General features: G+C 35.6%; 2 protein-coding genes across 2 annotated transcripts; both read right to left on the minus strand.

Moving 5' to 3' along the window:
- Positions 1-17,412: 17,412 nt before the first annotated feature.
- On the minus strand, positions 17,413-19,180 carry LOC110889963 (2S seed storage protein-like). Its single transcript, XM_022137530.2, has 2 exons — positions 18,582-19,180; positions 17,413-18,001 (listed from the first exon to the last, which is right to left on the minus strand). The coding sequence occupies exons 1-2, from the start codon at positions 19,160-19,162 to the stop codon at positions 17,608-17,610; spliced, it is 975 nt and encodes a 324-aa protein (XP_021993222.1). The 5' UTR covers positions 19,163-19,180; the 3' UTR covers positions 17,413-17,607.
- An 844-nt stretch (positions 19,181-20,024) lies between these two features.
- Positions 20,025-20,414, minus strand: LOC110888026 (pollen-specific leucine-rich repeat extensin-like protein 4). The gene has a single exon (XM_022135573.1). The coding sequence runs from the start codon at positions 20,412-20,414 to the stop codon at positions 20,025-20,027; it is 390 nt and encodes a 129-aa protein (XP_021991265.1).

Below are 20,414 nucleotides of genomic sequence, written 5' to 3' on the forward strand. Positions count from 1 at the left end.
CCGTGTGTTTTATCCAGATTTAGGTCTATCTCTATGACTTGGTGTCATGGACTTAGGGGGTGTTTGGGATTGCGTTTTCAACCTGATTATTTGATTATTGTGTTTTGAAATCGCAAAAAATCTATTTTGAGTGTTTGGTAAAAAATTAATAAAAAGTGATTTTTTACGTTTTGTAGAGTTCAAAACGTGATAATCCATAAGTAGGTCACCCCTTGCTGCAGGAAAACGTGATAATCCAAAAACTGATTTTTTACGTTTTCACTTATTTATTTTTTTAAAATATATATACTTGCCAAACACTCAAATAGTTGATTATCTGATTATTGTGATATCAAACAACATAATCAAATCCAAACAATGTTGATTATCTGATTATTGTGATATCAAACAACATAATCAAATCCAAACACTATCTTTCTGCAGCACGTTTTGTTACAGCCAATTATCTGATTCTGATTATTCAAAACGCATAATCTATTTTCAAAACTCAACTCCAAACACCCCCTTAGTTTGGGCCTAGTTCAACATATAACCCATACTCTAATTCTTAACTTAACTCTCTATCTCTATTCTCTAATATATACACATAATAAATATAATGAAAACTCATGGGAATATATAAAATTCTATTTTCTCATTTAAAACATAATCTTTTTAGGGTGAAGGGAGTGTGATTAAACACTTGGAATAGGTAAACTCCCAAATCACCCAATCAAATAGCGCCATGTCAATTATTTACCTAATGCTAAAAAACGTTGGCGATGATTTACCTAATGGGGTTTAGGTAAACTATTTAAAAAAAAAAAAGAAAAATGTGTGATTGGTTGAGAATGAATAGACCCCACCACACACCTTTCTCTCTCCCCGACTCGGTGAACCTTCACCGATTTTGGCCACCAATTCGGTAAATACTTGAGCAGTAAAGGGGTGGCTATGGTCACCGATTCGGTAAACACAAGTTTACCGCCGCCACTCCGGAGGGCCTTAGTTTCATAGTTAATCCTAAATTAAAAAAATCCTGAAATATCGGTAATAGATAATCCTAAATTCCAAAGAAATTAATAAATTAATCTAATTACATCTTATCATTGAACTTTTAGCCCCAAATAACTTCTCTATTATGAATCAATATGTTTATGAAATGGAGTTATTATTATTATTATTATTATTATTATTATTATTATTATTATTATTATTATTATTATTATTATTAAAATATTAGTTTAATAGTTGTAAAAGATCACAGGTCAAACCATTCTAATTTTTTATGAAGCTCCTCACCAAACATTGTAATTTTAGACCAACATTGTTGTGGGTGTAGATGTAAAAAAATAGATAGCTATAAAATAAGTTTTTAAACAGTTTTATTTAAGTTGCATAAAATATCATGATTTGACAAATTATTGCTAAACTTTTATCGGTAAACATAAAATGATATAAATAAATCATTTACAAAACATTTTGTTTAGTTCTGTAAAACACATATATGCTATTAAAAATATTTTTACTTATTACATTTTCTAAACTATTTAAAAACTTTCTTAAAAATATATTTGTAGTTTAAACAAGAATAAAAAAGAAAACGTTTATAAATAATTAACACGAATTTAAAATACATATATAAATTCTAAAAAGCTGTCTATTAAATAGCTCCTTTCCGTTGATGTTTTACTCCCATCTGATGCATTCAAACTTTCATTTAAGTAATAAAAGGAGTTTAACTAATTAAAATTTTATAGTTAAATGTGATATGAGTAACCATGCGAGAAAGCAAATAATATAATACAAGAATCTATAATGAAATCAAACCTTCAAAAACTCAAATCAATTCACTTTTATCTCTATCAAACAAATTCGTGTTGAACAAAACACATTCAAACAAGGGAAGAAATACATATAGCATGTTAATTATTTGGTTAAAAGGTATAGAATAAGAGCCTAAGTTGTAAGAATTTCTAGGGTTTTAGTGAATAAACTTGTTCATACAGAATATGAATTGATAATTAGAATCGTACAGAATGAATAATACATATATGAGCGGCCGAGAGTATAACCGCCACCGACTATAGGTTATAAATAAATAAACATAATATGTCACACTATCTAGATTATATTATAAATGTAGTTATCTAATACCCTCCCGTAAGCTAGATAGTATCCATGTTTAGACGGATCTTTAATCTTGAGAAGTCTTTGTATTGCAGTGCCTTGGTCATAATGTCTGCGGTTTGATCTTTAGTTGTACAGAACACTACCTCCACTTCTCCCTTCTTGATTAGATCTCGGATAAAATGATACTTTACCCGAATATGTTTGCTCTTCCCATGATAAACTGGATCTTTTGCTAGGCAAATGGTTGACTTATTGTCACAATAAACTAGTATTGGATATTCTATCTTACCTTGGATTTCATCTAATATGCCTTTGATCCAAATCGCTTGACATCCGGCTAATGATAATGCCATGTACTCTGCTTCTGTAGATGATAATGCCACAACCTTCTGTTTCTTGGATTGCCAGGAAATAGGACTTGTGTAGGACCGGTTTTGCGACCGTTCGATTGCGTAACGAACGTTTCACGTGCGGAATCCGTGAACGAACGTGACCGAACACACGATAACGTACTACTAATGTGATTCCATTGCTAAACTTGACGTGTACGGTACAAGAATCACAAATCTACAACTTTCTCTCTCTACTTTCTCTCTCTAGAAAGTCTTCTCCTCCAAGTCTTCTCCTAAACTCTTTCAAGAACTCTTCCAAAATCTAACTAAACTAGTGACATAATCCCCTATTTATATGGTCAAGGCTATTTAATGAAAGTTCACACTAATTACAAGTTTGCCACCTTGCCATTTCTAACTAAATATGACATTATGCACTTGATTCCTTCCGGCTTTTCACTACGACTCGGATTGACGAAGGCGATAGACAAAATATGCATCAACAATCTCCCCCTTGGATATTGCCGTAGTCAATCTCGTAGTGAAACTCGTAGCAACTTGTCTTTCTCTCTCTCTCTTGAGTTCCTCTTGCTTGAACAGAATCCCGGTGGATCTGTCTTCAGCTTCCGTTGCTCTCTTTCTTCAGAATCTTCAGGCTCCCCCTTGCGTCAAGCTTCCGTGCTTTTGGGATCGACACCTGGCTTTGCGTATCAACAGATTGAATGTTGACGGAATCTTCAGTGAGAGTCTTCAACATGACATTCTCGGATATAGCTTGGTCTTCTTCAGAAATTCTGCCTGGATCTTTCTTTCTTTGGCTATAACTTTCATCAGACTTCCCCTATCACCCTGCTAGGATAGACATCTGGGATTTGTTACCACCATAGAAATTATCTCCTGACTTCTCTCTGTTCAGCTCATCATCTGCATCATCTGCATATATCTCAAACACTCTATCACAAACAAATAAAGTTGTGATTCAACTTAATGAATCAACAAATCATTTGAGAATTTTTACAAATTAAACACTAATCACAAATTTGAAACATTTCAATTTCTGATTCAAATTAAAAAAAATTAATGAATCATTTTAAACATTTCAAATGTCTTAACCAACCTGTCTGTTCATCAAGTTTAGCCTTTGAGATTTTGAAAATCAGCTCTTCTCAGTTGTCGAAAATCTTTTTGGATTTTTGAAAATATGAAACATAAATGCAAAGACAGAAATTTAAATGCAAAACAAACATATTTTTGTGAGTTTGTGCAAGAGGATCATATCAGTTTTTGAGACATAACACAAGCACCGTTAAGCTTTTAATCGTTTTAAGTTCTAAACGATTCACGTAGATTGACGATATAATTGTCCTCTTAAATTTTCATACAATTTTCAATCTATTCAGGATACTATTTAGGTATTTTATGAACTTAGTTCAATTCATGTGTCCCACCTCTTGAATATACTCCCGTATCCAGAATCCCAATATTCAGTCTTACAGGTATGAACACTACAATGATGTCTGTACATAAATTAGGGGAAAGATGCGAGAACTGAGGGATCTCAGGTCAGAACTTCCGTTCAGCAGAGAGATATCAGCTTCGACTTAGCAGTGTGTCCCCTTTAGAGGATCTTTTCAGCTACAACAGATGATTATCAATTTTATTGTCTAATCAACTGAGGGCTTTATGCTATATTTCAAGCATTTTGTGGAAAGTATTAGCCAAGGACTAGGTCAGAACTACCATTCAGCAGAAGTCCCGGAATAATACCCCAGACATCATAGAGTATAAACACCTAGTATATCAGAATACGAGACCTTTCAAACGAGATTTCAGGGGTTACCTATATATCCAAGTAGTGTTCCCCACGAATTTCATAAGTTTGAAATTTTAGGTTTATATCCCGAATAAATCTACTAAATGTACAAAAACCTATCGTCACATCATCAGTGAGACCGTTTATTACATTTGACATTACATTTCTTTAGCATGCTGTGATAGTCCACTGATTTACTATCATTTCCTCTTTTTCACAACAAAACTCGTTTTGACTTTTTCAATGTTTTTGACATTTTCAAATTTTCTAATTTTTTAAAATTTTTCTCCCCCTAAAATCAAAATATGTTTCAATTTTGATTTTCTGGGAAAGTTTGAAACAAACTGTACAAACTTGACAACCTGATGAGAATCACTTCAATTCTCTATCCACCTGGCATAAACAATCAGAACTCCCCCCTCACAACAAACTATTTTCCCATTGTGATTTCAAAACACTTAAGTTTGTTTTAATCAAAATGGCTTTTCCGGAAAACTTAGTTTGTTTACCAAACAGTTTAGGTACGGGGTTACTTCATCATCTTGTTTTCTACACAAAAGTAGGAAAATCCAAGTACAAGTTAATGTCCTTGATTTACCATACGCAGTCCAGAATCCTCTGTACCACTTGTAAAACATTCACAAACACAACCAAACCTCTTTACCGTTTGCATGATTGACGTTACCGAATAAAATTCAAGAAAGATGCCGATTCATGATCCACGATACCATCTTGGGATCTCCGACAATTCCTGCAAAATCTTCAAACACAGATTTAAAAAGATGCCGATTCATGCTCCACTCTTACAAACCTGGGAACTCCGGCAAGTCAGGTTTTTTTTTCTATTTGAAAAGTTTCACCCAAGCCTGACCAGCCTTGGGTGATTTTGAATTCTTGTTCAACAATGGTGGAAAATTTTTCTCATCCATTGTTAAACTAGAATTCTCGACCTTTACCTCAACACATGGCTCCTCTGGCTTTAACATTCCAGAATCATTGCCTGAATGTGGCTTGTCTGACTGTAATGAATCAGATTCATCGCCGACATGTGGCTCCTTTGTTTTTGAAGAAACAGATTCATCGCCAGGAAGTGAAAACTTCACTTTCTTCTTTTTCTCCTCTTTTGTCCTCAGATTTGCATCTGATGAATTCAACTTGCTTGACTTTGCAGTTGAGGGAGTTGATTCATCAGCACTCTTCTTCGATCTGTCGGGTGAACCCGAGGACAAAATCTTCTCCAGATATTCTCTGGCCTTCTTCCTCTTCTTTCGCAGTTTGTCTTTTTGCCCCTGAGAAAGCTTCACTTTCTTTTCTTGAACTTTAGGTTCTTGGACCTTCTGTTCTTTGACGTTTTGAGCCGAAGCTTTCAATTCTTTGGGCTTGACAACGACTGGTATTTTCTTTGCCATTTTCTGAGAATTAGCCCTCAATCTGTCATTCGATCTTCTTGAGCAATCTCTGGCAATGTGTCCTTTGATTTGACAATTATAGCATCTTTTTGTCTCAAATCTCCAATTTCGGCAGTTAACAGCAATGTGTCCTTGATAACCGGGTCGGTAACACACTCTGTTATCGTACCGTATACCACCTTCACACCAAACGCTCAGATCATAGCATTGTCTGGCTTGGTGATATTCTTTCCTCAAGTTTGCTGGATTTGGCTTTTGAACACTGTGGTCAAACCTGCACCACTTATTACCAACAGTTTTTGAGTTTTCATTTTTTACTTTTTGTAATTTTTTCTTTTGATTGGATGATTGATCTGATGAACTTTTATTCTCTTTTTGTTTCTGTTCCACTTTCTTCTTTAAAGGCTTTTGTTTAGAACATTCACCTTTTTCGGTCGATTGCAAAACAGTTTTCTGAAATTTTTCTTTCAAATTTAAAAACAATTTTTGTTTTTCTTTTTTAACATTTTCATCATCAGGTGTCTCATCACAATCTTCAACTTTGACAGTGTCAAAGTTTGTGACATTGTCACTTATTGGAATTGAATTGATTGGTTTTGGACAGGGAAACTTCAAACTGTCTGATGCAGTCACAAAACCTATCAATTTCTTTTCAAGTTCATCAATCTTGATTCTTGAATTCTCAACTTCTTTTTCAAGCTGAGAAATTCGTTCAAGATGAGACTTGATAGATTTTTCATTCTCATTCTTCATGTTTTCAAGAACAGATTTTTCATTTTCCAAAACTTTTATCTGTTCTTGAAATTTTGTCTCATTTGCTTTCAAATTCTTGTTTTCCAGCTTTATCCAGAAATCGTCATTTTCTGATGATTTCTGTTTGTTTTCAAACTCTTTTTCTTTTTCTTTCAAAACTTTGTTTTCTGATGTCAAACTGTTCAAATTACCCAACAGTTTGTCATTTTCAGTTTTCAACTTCTCACAATTTTCTTTCAGAATAAGAATCTGCTTATCATCAGCCTGCTTTTCATATTTCAACTTCTTGATCTCCAATGCCAAACTTTCCACGTCTCTCACGAGTTTGTCATTGTCAGTCTTAAAGTTGTCACACTTAGAGCACACTGATTCACAACTTGATGATCCAAACTCTGCAGATTCCTCAGCATTTGAAGCTTCTTCTTCATTAGCCCTGAATGTACCTGCACAAAATATTTTAACGAAATCAAGAGGATTTTCATTCTCATCTATATAACAACCTCTCTTGATATCGTATTTCATCACATATTTTGCCCTAACACATTCAACAATCCTTTTGATCATCTCCTCAATCACATCTAAACCCAGATTTAGCACATTATATTCCAAAACCTTGATCAAATCTTTCTTTTTCTTTCTAACTTCAAGTTCATGAGCTTTAAGTTTGCTGATGAATTGATTTAGAGGTAGTTTTGAAAAATTTGAGTTCTCCCTTAAATTCTTCAAACATTCACCCCATTCAATCGGTAATGCATCTGCAAATTTCTCCAATTTTTCAACATTTGACGGATATATCTCATGATCTTTCAGATAATTCAGTAAAACACTATATCGGTCTTTAAGATCATCCAACGTTTCGTCTTTCAGACACACGAAATATTTAAACCTTTTTGCCCATCCATCTTTGCTCACTTTTCTATAACCCTCATCTAGAAATCCGTGATGCCAATCATTAAATCTTTCGAAATAATAGTTCTCCTGTTCATCAAACACCATTGCCATTTTTCAACCTTATGTTTGTCGAAGATTCGTGACCCTAGAAGAAATACATGACCTGATGTGCTTTTGCTGTCATCTATATTTCCTGCGTAATCACTATCACTGTATCCAATCAGCTTTCCTTGTCCACCTTTCGAGAACGTGACACCTTGATTAAGAGTTCCTTTGATGTATTTAAGAATTCGCTTGCCTGCTTCCCAGTGATTTTTCTTTGGATGTTCCATGTACCTGCTGATCTTAGTTACTGCGTATGTGATGTCTGGTCTGGTGTTTGTAAGATACATGAGACTTCCAACCAGACTTCGATATGTTCCTTCATCAGCAAATGTATCTGAATCCTCTTTTGATAATTTTACTCCATATTCCATAGGAGTAGAGACTGTATTACATTGCACCATCCTATATTTTTCTAATAAACTTTGCATGTATTTTCTTTGAGAAAGAATTATGTTTCCATCTTCATACGAAACTTCCATTCCAAGAAAATAATGTAATTTTCCCATATCTGTCATCTCAAATTCCTTTTTCATCATGTTTTTGAATTTATTGACTAAGTTCATAGAGTTGCTTGCTATAATTAAATCATCAACATATAAGCATATTACGAACTTTCCCTCATCGGTATCCTTGATGAATAATGTGTGTTCATACGTACACTTCTTAAAACCATTTAACTTGAAATAGTTATCTATTCGACTGTACCAGGCTCTAGGAGCTTGTTTTAATCCATACAGGGCACGTCTAAGAAGACATACCTTTTTTTCATGTCCTTCCTTGACGTATCCTTCAGGTTGTTCCACATATACTTGTTCGCTTAAATTTCCATTTAAAAATGCCGTTTTTACATCCATCTGATGTAGATACCAATCATTCCTTGCTGCTAGTGCTAGAACTATTCTAACCGTTTCAAATCGAATTACTGGAGCGAAGACTTCTTGATAATCCATCCCATACTTTTGTTTATATCCTTTTACTACCAGTCTTGCTTTATACTTATCCACATTCCCATGCTCATCAAACTTAGTCTTGTAAATCCATTTTACTCCAATTGGTTTCTGATTTATTGGAGGATTTACCAGTTCCCACGTTTGATTTTTGTGTATGGACTCTATTTCTTTGTCCATAGCCTCTCGCCATTTCATATCTTTGCAGGCTTCCTCATATGATGAAGGATCCGTATTAGCATAGAAAACATAGTTGACTGATTGACTGTTACCATATTTTTTAGATATTTCTTCTTGAGTGAGTTCTCGTGTATCTCTGTATACGCTTCCAATACTTCGAGTTTTGATGACCTCATTCTCTGAATCAGTAGATGAACTGTCATTGCTTTGAACTGAGGAGTTAGAATCTTCTGCAGGTACGTGATGATTACTTGATTCTGAGTTTTCAACTGTTTCTGTTACTTCAAGTCCACCGGAATTGTTATTGATATTAGGACATTCAGCAGTATCTCCCATTTCATTCGAGACACCTGGTACTGGTTCTTGATTCGCTTGAAGTCTTGTAGCTGAACTGTTATCATCATCTATTATCATTGGTATTGATGTGGTGTTAGATTCGGGTATCCATGTCTTGTTTTCGTCGAATATAACATCTCTACTGATTATGATTTTGTTCGTGAGGGGATTGTATAGTTTGTATCCTTTTGTAGTTGTACTATACCCTACAAACACGGCCTTTTCTGATTTTACATCAGGCTTACTACGGAGCTGTTTTGAAATATGCACATAGGCCAAACATCCGAATGTTCTAAAATGCTCCACACTTGGTTTTCGTCCATTCCAAGCCTCATATGGAGTAATGCTGGGCCTTGTTTTCGTAACTGTTCGGTTCAATATGTGTGTAGTGCAGGCCACTGCTTCGGCCCAGTACTTATATGGTAACTTCTTCATATTTATCATGCTTCGACTGAGTTCCATCAAAGTTCTATTTTTCCGTTCTGCCACCCCATTTTGTTGAGGAGTGTAGCTATTTGTTAACTGGTGATGTATTCCGTTTGACGTTAAATAGTCTTGAAATGCTTTGCTACAGTATTCACCTCCCCGATCAGATCTTAGCGTCTTTATTTTATATTCCGACTGTTTTTCTACAAGCGCTCTAAATTGTTTAAAATAACTTAGAGCTTCCGATTTGAGCTTTAGAAAATATACCCATGTCTTCCGCGTAAAATCGTCAATGAATGTGATAAAATATCTACATCCACCAATAGACTTTGTCTTCATGGGGCCACAAATATCCGAGTGAACTATTTGTAACGGTTCCTTAGTTTGCCATATCGATTTCTTTGGAAACGACTTTCTAGCATGTTTACCCGAGACGCATCCTTCACAAATATTCGAGGTTTTTGTGATTCTAGGCATTCCTCGGACTAATTCTTTATTCCCCATTTCAAGTAAAGTGTCATAGTTCACGTGCCCAGATCGTTCATGCCATAGTGTAGAGACATCAGTTGTCCTCATGGACAGAGCAAGTGATATGTCATTTCCAGGATTCAAAGGAAACATCTTGTTGTTGGTCATTTTAATGATCCCTACTATCCTGTCGTTCGTATCTTTAATAATACATTGTTCCTTAATAAATTCAACTTTGTAACCTTTTTGTAGCAGTTGACCTATACTTAGTAAGTTGTGTTTTAAACCTTTTACATAAAACACATTTTGAACCTTCTTTTTCTGACCTTTTATTGAGATCATTACTTCCCCAACCCCTTGAACTTCTAATCTTTTATCATCGCCCGTTCTCACTTCCTTTTGAAGTGAATCATCTAACTTGACAAACAAACCTTTATTGCCTGTCATATGATTGCTGCACCCGCTGTCTAAGTACCAGCAATCTTCCTTAATTTTTTCTTCCATGTTAAAGATCATGAACATGGTATCCTCTTGGGGCTCATCTAATTCATCTTCCTTATGAATTAGTACATTGTCAGACTTATCATCTACGTCTTTCCTTGGACAAAACTTTGCCGTGTGTCCGAGTTTCTGACAATTAAAACATCGAATGGAGCCCCAATTCCGACCTTTATTCTTACCCCGTCCCCTTGTTTGTCCGGATTTGTCCATATTCGAATTCTGCATTTGAAATGCATGTTCCATGGGAACATCATCATATAATTTCATACGCAGTTCATGAGATTGAAGTATACCCATGAGTTCTTCGGTGGACAAATTTTCCAAGTCTTTCGTTTCTTCTACAGTAATAACTACGGACTCAAAATTTCGAGTCAGACTTCTTAAAATTTTTTCTACCACTCGTTGTTCACTAATATTTTCTTCATTCATCCGTAGTTGATTCACAATCAGAGTCGTTCTGTTGAAGTAATCTTGAACAGTTTCGTTTTCTTTCATTTTTAATGAATCAAAACTGCATCTAAGAGTTTGTAATTTTACCGTTCTTACGCGATTTTCTCCTCTGTAGGATTTGTGTAGTGTGATCCATGCTTCCTTAGACGTTTGTTGCCATTGCAATACGTTCGAAGACCGTTTCGTTTACCGACTGAAAGATAATGTGCAGCGCTCTTCTATCCTTTTTTGCAGAATCTCGGTATGCGGCTATGGCTTCTTCCGAAGAATTTGTTCCTAGTTCCTGATATCCATCTTCTACTGTATTCCATAATTCCTGAGATTCTAACAAAACCCTCATCTGAATATTCCAGTGATAATAATTTTGTCCTGTTAATTTAGGGATTTGAGTTTGATACACTACTAGAAAAAACACCTTTCTTGACATGGATTGCGTGTCATAAAAGGGTCTTTATGACACGCAAATGCGAGTCGTTGATTGAGGAGTCATAAAATTAACATGACATGCATTTGTGTGTCATGTTTTTATGACACGCATTCATGACACACATTTAATGACACGCATTCATGACACACATTCATTACACTCATTTTATGACACCTTTTAATGAAACTTTTTAATGACACACGTTCGTGACAAGCATTTATGACACATACGTATGACATTCATTTACGCGTGTCATGCTTTTAATTGTATATTTTTTTATTAAAATTACTAATTTGCCCTGGATACATGTATAAATTATAATAACAAAAACAATAAATCTTTTTCTTATAACAAATACACATATATATACCAAAACAATCCATTACATAATCATTTGTCTAGTATACTACAAATATTTTAACGTTAACAAAAAAAAAAAATTGTTTGTCAATATATCGTGAACACCTAAAATACAATTTGTCACTTAAAAATAGAGGTAACCGCATAAGTCGACCAATCTTCGCGAATGCCATCCATATCCGTAGCCGAGTACTCCTCTACTCCTTTCCCAACCTGAGACAACAATTAAATAAAATAAATCTTAAAAATAAGAAATTTGATCCTTCTAAAATAAAATAACATATCTTATAAGTGACCAGCTATTGACTTCTAAAAATGTTAAAAATTAAGGTAACAATGTAGGTTTAAAGTTGTATAAAATATACATCTACCTGTGACAATAACATCACTAAGATGTGATCCTCCTTTGGGATGCTTGTTATGCCGTTCCATATCTAAAAAGCAAATAACAGAAATGAGATACATCAATTAAGTCAATAGTTCTGGTATAACTAAGTCGATATATTAATTAAAACTAAACCCAGTATTATCTGAACGCAAGTAACCCAAAATATAAAAAAAAGGTTTTGAATCACGTCGTAACAAACTGAAACACAAATAATTAACACAAAACCCAAATAATACAACCTTAAACCCTGTTATGCCTAACAAAATGCTTATATCAAAGTATGTAAATTAGGGATGAGCAAAATGGACCCGGTACCGGTACCGAATTTACCGAACCGGGTACCGATTCGGTACCAACTTTTGACATTTTCGGTACCGGTATTTACCGGTTATTACCCTCAAATACCGGTACCGAACCGTATCATACGGGTTATATTCGGTACCGGTACCGGTACCCACTTTTAAGGATTTTCGGTACCGGTACTTTTGGTTCCGGTACCAGTCGGTACCGAGCTCATCCCTAAGCAAATCTACAAATTGTTCGACTTTACCACCAACTTGATAACTTACAATCTCAGCCATTGGGAATGTGAAGGTGATACATGAGGTCCTTTTTACATATACCAATCTGCATGTTTCTTAAGATGCTTATGTTTAGCACCTAATCATCCAAACAAAACCACTACCATAGAGTTTTTGGATAAATCAATTGCATTAGGCTATGGTAAATGCCACTTGTAAAATTGTTATGTTAAAATATTCATTTTTGTCATTGTAATAGTGTTTAAAACGGACATTACAGTGTTTGCGAGTCAACCAAACTTGCCACGCCCCAAACCATACAAAAAGATGACCCATTTCTACCAACTCATATTTTCACAAAAAGCTTAGGGTTGCCGGGGCGGTGCGTTAAACTATCACGGCCACCATCCATCAAGCGTTATATCCCACCACCGGCAACAAGTTCAACGCGTTAATTTTCAACGAAATCAACTTTTCGTTATCTTTATCACGCGTTAATGTTTTGCTTTGGGAGGGTATTTGTTGGTTGGGGGGAAATTGTTGGGTGTGGTGATGAGTGATGACCACCCCCACTAAAAAAGGTTGTGAGTGATGGAAAAATGATCGATGACATGACGGAACTTGATTGGTGCTTGTGAGTGATAAATTCTATCACTAGTGAACCACCCCCTCCCCTTATGCTTAAACATGATCTTTTCTAGATTCGATATTTAAATACTTCATCTTGAACTATATAAACAGGCCCTATAAACTGGAGAAGTTACTTTTGAGTGTTACCCAAGATAATTACCATCCAAACCGACAACTACTATTTAACCATCATGGACAACAACTTTTATGTAGAAAACTAGAAATCATAGATATCTTTAAAAACTGACCTTCATCAATTCCGATCACCTCTAACTATTACACCACACAACAGCCATGCGAAAGAAAAAAATTCACTATATAAACAATAAAACTTTTATCTATTTTCAGTCAAACAGAAGGGAACCGCAAATTTATTTTACTCTCCTACCATACAATGGGCCCCACAACATATACAATAGAGGTGACAAACTGACAATAATCCAATATACTGAATCTATTTTGTCAAAATAAAAGACAACTCAAAATCAAAAGCTCAACAAGCTTTTTAGCAAACAGAATAACAAAGGTTATATTTAATAAGATACCGATAAGCAAAAACACTAGAAACCGATTCAATTAATCACTATCAATAAACTCACATCCAAAATTAATATACAAATAGGGTTAGGGTTTGGACTGCTAAAAGTCAGAACAAACAATTCAACGCATAAGCAGACTAATTCAAACAGCTAATTAAACAATTAGGGTTAGGGTTTGGTTATATACACACCTGAGTATCTAGGTGAGCGAGAGAGAACGGAAGCAGAGCCATAGGAGGCATCTGAGTGGTCAGCTCTAAACATTAAACGTTGTCGCAGCAAGAGTCATTCGGCCGAAACAAAACAAATACTAGTATTCGACTATATGGTTGACACAAACAGATTCAAAATCCGAACAGACTCGAACTCTGTTGTTGAAACGCCGTCGTTTGCGGTTATTGTTGAAAGAACTGAGTGGAGAAGAGTGATGAACCAAAGCCGGTGGCAAACGACTACGTTGACAGCTTACTGAAGGCTGGGTTGGATGATGGTGATCACAAATCATTGTTCCATACCACACTCTGTAGAGAGAAATTGATTTTTGGTGAAAAGTGATTTTTAGAATGGGAAATTATTTATGGGGGAAGATTTAGAGAGAAAATTAATATACCAGGAAGGAATGAAATTTTTGGAAAATTTTGATAGGAGCTTAACGCGGGAAAAGGGAAAAGTTTGAAAAATGAGTGTTTGAAAATTTAAGTGCTATATAAATTGTTACTAAAAACTTAAATTAGTGTTGTAAACTATATTTCACTAAAAATACGTACTAAGCAAAAATGGCATACGTTGCCAATAAAACCTAAATTCATGGCACAAAACCTATTTGCCATTAAATATACAGCCACTAAGAGCATGTTTGGCTAAGATTTTTCAACCAATTTATTGACTTATTGACTTAATCAAAAAGCCAATAAGGAGTTTTAGTGTTTGGCAAATGCAAAAGTCCTTTAAAATGACTTTTTGAGAAAGAGAAAAAGTCATCAAAAAATCATTTTTGAAAAGTTATAATGTTGTGACTTTTTAAACTAACTTATTGACTTATTAGCTTTTAGTTATTTTACAACAATAAGCTAAACCAAACACATTTTAAAAAACAACTTATTGACTTAATGGCTTTTCCAACCCCATAAGTTAATTCAAACACTTTTTTTAAAAACTCATTTTCAAAAAGTTATAAGTAAATAGGTCTTTTTCCTAAAAGTCCTTTTTAACTTAAATAAGCTTATCCAAACATGCCCTAAATGACATTTTTTTGTAGTGATATCTTTATAATCAGTAATGGTGTGCTTATGTAATATATATGTATAAATAACATATTAAATCAAATGGTTTATGAAGTTTAAGCCATTGCTCAACAAGCTAAGATTTGCTCGATGTAGCATTTCAAGTCGAGCTCGAGCCGAGCCTTGACTCATTAACAACCAAAAATGAGCTTGAGTCGAGCTTTATCTTGTTTTAACTAGCGGCTTAGATGCTTAGATCGAGCTATCGAGCCGAGCTCAGTTTTAAGTTTTACTAACGAGCCAAGCTCGATCCCAAAATCCAAGGGTCGAATCGAGCCAAGCTCGAGGTTGAGCTTCAGTAGCTCGATTAAAGTAAGGTTCGGGCTCGGTTCGTTTGCAATCCTAGTCACCAACAAGAAATATCCCTGTTTGTCTCCTCTAAAACGACCGTTAGTGCTTGCAGGGGATAGAGACGTTGGTGCACGGTGATTGGAGCCATGTGGCCTGATGGTTGTCCTTGTTGCCGAGTTTGTTACCAGTTATGGGTGGAGATCATTTATAAGTGATCGGCGCAACCTGATTGGTTCCACGTCACTTTCCTTTTATACTTATTGTCTCCGGCACGATTGTTCATCGTGGGATTTGTTTAGTCAGGTCTTGGGGCATGCTGATTGGGCACTACCCGTGCCATCTGTACTATTGTACTTGTTTTAGCTGTCGTTGCGCTGCATGCGCCGGTCTGAGCCTACGTACATGCTCCTGTCAAGGCTAATTATAATTTTGTTAAGCCTGGGCATGATCCTTTGCGTGCATGTCTTAGAATGCCTTACACATGATTTGAGACCATAACCTTCATAATCTTGTTAATATTATTAGTTCTAATTCGATTCGTCTCATTTATTATTAATATGCTAAATTTTGAGCTCAAACTTGATTTGTAAAAAACACATAAAAGATATCAAATAACATATGAAAATATGAGTGTTATGTGTGTAAAAAGAAAAACAAATAGTATATTTATACAACATTTTGATATATAAATGTTACAAAACAATATAATGTATAAAAGTATATAATTTGTAAGTGTTAAATAAACTTACAAGTTTAATTATGAGTAGCCACATTTTAATAGGATTGTCTAATCAATTACTAACAAAAAATCGATGGGAAAATACCGATCCTCATTGACCATCGTTGACCAATATTGATAAGGTTAACATGGTGGAACATAATAACAAGCCACAGAATCACAGTGTCAAGCTTAATCAGGTGGGAGTTAGGGTTTTACGAGCGTATGTATGTGGGGGCTTAGCGGGAGAATATGAGAGATCTGATTAAATTAACTAAGATTAGGTTTATCGATTAGTTTAATGGAGGAATTTAAAGATTTTGAAAATATAACATGACATTGCTAAAAACATGACACAAAAAGAGTGTCATAATGTTTTATATTATGACGCTAAAAATATGACACACAAAAACGAGTGTCATAAATTTATTAAATTCTATAAACCTATGACATTTTTTTCTTGACACGCGCTTTGAATGTCATAAAATTTGTGTATGTCATTGTTCGCGTGTCATGATAGATCTTGTTTTTTTAATGACCCTAAAAAGATGACACACAATAAAGAATGTCATAAATTTATTGAATTTTGTAAACCATGACATTTTTTCCTTGACACACGCTTTCGAATGTCATAAAATGGGTGTGTGTCATTGTTCGCGTGTCAAGATTGGTGTATTTTCTAGTAGTGATATCCGGTTGTTGGAATCATCTTGAAACTGACAATAATTGAAGCAAGAAACGAGATTTGGAGTACGTTTTTGATAGAGATTTGATCGACGTGTGTGGTTCTGATACCACTTTGTAAGAATTTCTAGGGTTTTAGTGAATAAACTTGTTCATACAAAATATGAATTGATAATTAGAATCAGGGCCGGCCCATGGGGTAGTAAACCCAAACACTTGCTTTGGGCCACCACCCAAATAGGGCCACAAATTTAAAAAAGATAATAAAAATATTCAGAATGCATAAAGTTATACTTTGAATATTTTGAGCCAAATTCAACAATAGTAGACTGGTAAGATCTTCTCATTGGTTACCAAGAGATTTGTGTTCGAATCTCATTAATATCTTTGTGGCATTAATTTATTTTATTAGGCTTTTGTGTTATTAATTGTTTTTTTAATTTACAGTTACTAAATTGAGAAAACTTGATTGATTTGCCCAAAATCATGATGCTTAATTAGGTTTAAGTCATTTAATACCTTTTTAAAACAGTTTTGTTAAATCTATTAAAAATGTAGCTGATAAAGAAAAAAAAGAACAAAACTAAAAACCCAAAAATAAATTGAAAAAGGCCTCGTTTTATTTTTTGCTTTGGGCCTTTAAAATGATTGAGCCGGCCCTGATTAGAATCGTACAGAATGAATAATACATATATGAGCGGCCGAGAGTATAACCGCCACCGACTATAGGTTATAAATAAATAAACATAATATGTCACACTATCTAGATTATATTATAAATGTAGTTATCTAATATAAGTGTGATTCATTATACAAAATCCGACTTGATATATATGAACTTTGGACGATTTATAAAAGTAGGGCAGTCATTTTATTTATATATAAAAGGATAACATGAAAGCCACGATTACGTACACATGAGCTATAGATACACATGTGCTCATTATTCTTATTATTATCATCAGAAAGTAGAAACTACCCTCCATGCATCTCAAGTCATAAACCTCATCGATCAACTAGAGATGCAACTCATTTATTTTTCTTCAGTAGGGGATGTTGCATTGCTGGACATCTAGGTCGCATTGGTTAGGCAGATTCTCAAGAATTCTCTCCACAGTTTGTGTCTGCTGCCCACCATACTGCCTACGTTGTTGTTGTTGCTGCTGCCTCATTCTTTGGCCCACTTCCTTAATCGCCTCGCACTGACACTCCCTCCTCACGTTTTGGAGCTCGTTGCAGCATTGCTGGAGCCCTTGCTGCTCCTGCTGTCGTCCTCCTCGCTGTTGGTATGGCCTCTGTTCGTATGGCCTCTGTTCGTATGGTCCTTGCCTCTGTTCATATGGGCTCTGTTGCCTCCGGTCGTATGGGCTCTGTTGCCTCCGGTCGTACGGGCTCTGTTGGTATGGCCTGGAGGACTGAATTTGCTGCTCCACATACCTGTTCACAACCGTAATTAGAAGATATGATTTGATTTGCTAAGTTTTTTAGTTATACTTAGTGTATCGTTATTACATTGACAAGAAAACACCCTTGTTTCTATAATCAGTAGATAATGTGTGGGAAACTCGAATATTTTAAACAAACTTATTTGTCAGAATTTTGTTGACGCTTTTCCAGACAATTTTTCTTTATGTGTCACTGATTGAATTTTTTTGTTACAAGACTCGTCGCTGTTTGCATTTTTTTTTTGTCACAAGACTCTTTCCTTTTTCTTTCATGGAATTGAGTATTTTTATCTGTAGCAAATTCGTTTTTTGTTTTGTCGTCGGAGTTTTGCGACGCTTTTCAGACTTTTTTAGTCTTTGTCGCAATTCTGTCACAAAAGTATTTTTTTTCATGTTCACGTGAATTTTGTTAGAAAAATTTGTCAGATATTATCGCAGGAAAATATAGTAGGGTTGTAATCTTATATATACACTAATTGAGGGTTTTCATTTTGTTATAAATATGATCCATGCATGCATGTTGTAATTTTTTTTTTCAAAAAAAAAAAAAAAATATATATATATATATATACCTTTGGCACTGACTCACAGGCCTTTGGATTTCACTCTGTCTGCATTGCTGTGACTCTGAGCTTGGGCGAAAGGGCCAAGGGATATCAAACGGCATATCAAATGGGATTTCAAAATTGCTCTCAGCAACACTCCTGACGCTTTCGATTTCGCATCGTCTTGATTGAAGGTTGCATACGTTAGGGAGAATCTGAGCCCTCTGCTTCAACTGTTGAGACTGCTGAGAACCCTGGAAGGGCATCCGCGGTCGCTGTTGCTGCTGTCGCTGAGCATCTCGGACCACCTGCTTCACCGCCTCACATTGGCACTGTCCTTCGATGTTTTGAAGCTCTTGACAACACTGCTGGAGGAGCTGCTGCTCCTGCTGCTGATGCTGTTGCTGTTGGTGTTGCTGCCCCCTCTGACCTTGCTGGAGGAACATGCGACACTGGTTCAACCTTTGTCCCTGTACCTGTTGCCTACATTGCCTTTGTTCGGAGATCGGGTTCTCGTCGTCGATGGTGGTGGTGATGATGGTTGTGTGGGCTGTAGCCAAGGCTACAAGAGCAGCTAAGGCGAGCAAGAGAAGTGTTATCTTTGCCATTGTGGGTTGGTGTGTGAATTGGGGTGTGGTGGTTGTGGGTATATATGGTGGGTGGAGGTTCATACGTGGAGAATTGTGTTTAATCGGTGGCGTAATATGAGCATTGTCGAATAACACGTACGAGTTTTTACATGGAAAATGTAGCAAGTGGAAGTGTGATTTGGAGTATGTATGAGGTGTTTATTCTCTTGTTGGAATTGTATGGTGAAATGTCTACAAGTAGCAAGGGTTTTACAGATAACACAGGTGTTGTTACGTATACTTACGTTTGAGCTTTTTGTATTGCATATACTTCGTCATCAATTTTGTCTTTATGCTTTGCACTTTATAAAATATGTATGTTAATATTGGTATTTGTAGCCGAGGAAAATGACAATTTGTAAATGTTGAGATACGATGCAAGTTTACCAACAAAATACTAATGAAGAAGAGTATGGTAAGAACCTAATCCTTAACCAATTGATCCAAAGAAAAAAGATAAAAACTAGAAAGAATTGATAGACTTTTGGAAGAGATTCAATTTATCATTTTTCATTCATAATAAAATAGATACTTGAAGAGACTATAAATAGTCTTACAAAACCATAAGAAACTAACCCACTCTTCTACTAACTAAAATTAACTAACCACTAATATTCTAATAACCAACAACATGCATAACAAGTGATTAAAAAAGAAACATGCAAATAAAAGATCATGGAGCAGGCATGCTACGTGGGTACTTCGTGTGTTGACCGAATAAACACATCAATCCACCCCACTCGAACCCGACTTGTCCGCAAGTCGAAAATCCGGATACGACTTGGTGTAAACCACGGCGGACGCCACTCGACTCGTACGGTAGCATTCGGAGCTGTTTCCATCAAGCGCACTCAGTTTTTGGAGCCAAAACATTCTTGATATATGATGAGGTAGTGTTCGTCAAAGATGGAGAAGAAACTGATAAAGTCATCATAGTGAGTTTTTGGAGTGGTGGTGACGGTGTGAACTGGGTGGCGGGGGCTGGTTTTGGTGGTGGTGTAACTGCTGTGAACACTTGTTTTGGTGGTGGGGTAGCGGCAGATGGTGGTGGTGTGATAACCGGAACAGGTGGCTCACTGGCAGAAATGGGTGGTGGTGGTGTGGCTATCGGAATGGGTTTTGGAGCAAGGGTAGGGAACCGAGGTCGATTTTTGAGAATATCACTCATCCGAGCAATACTTGACTCGATTCGATCGAACAACTCGTGTTTGGATAGAGTTTGAGCAGCCAT

This window comes from Helianthus annuus, chromosome 11 (assembly GCF_002127325.2).
Source record: "Helianthus annuus cultivar XRQ/B chromosome 11, HanXRQr2.0-SUNRISE, whole genome shotgun sequence".
Taxonomy (NCBI): domain Eukaryota; kingdom Viridiplantae; phylum Streptophyta; class Magnoliopsida; order Asterales; family Asteraceae; genus Helianthus; species Helianthus annuus.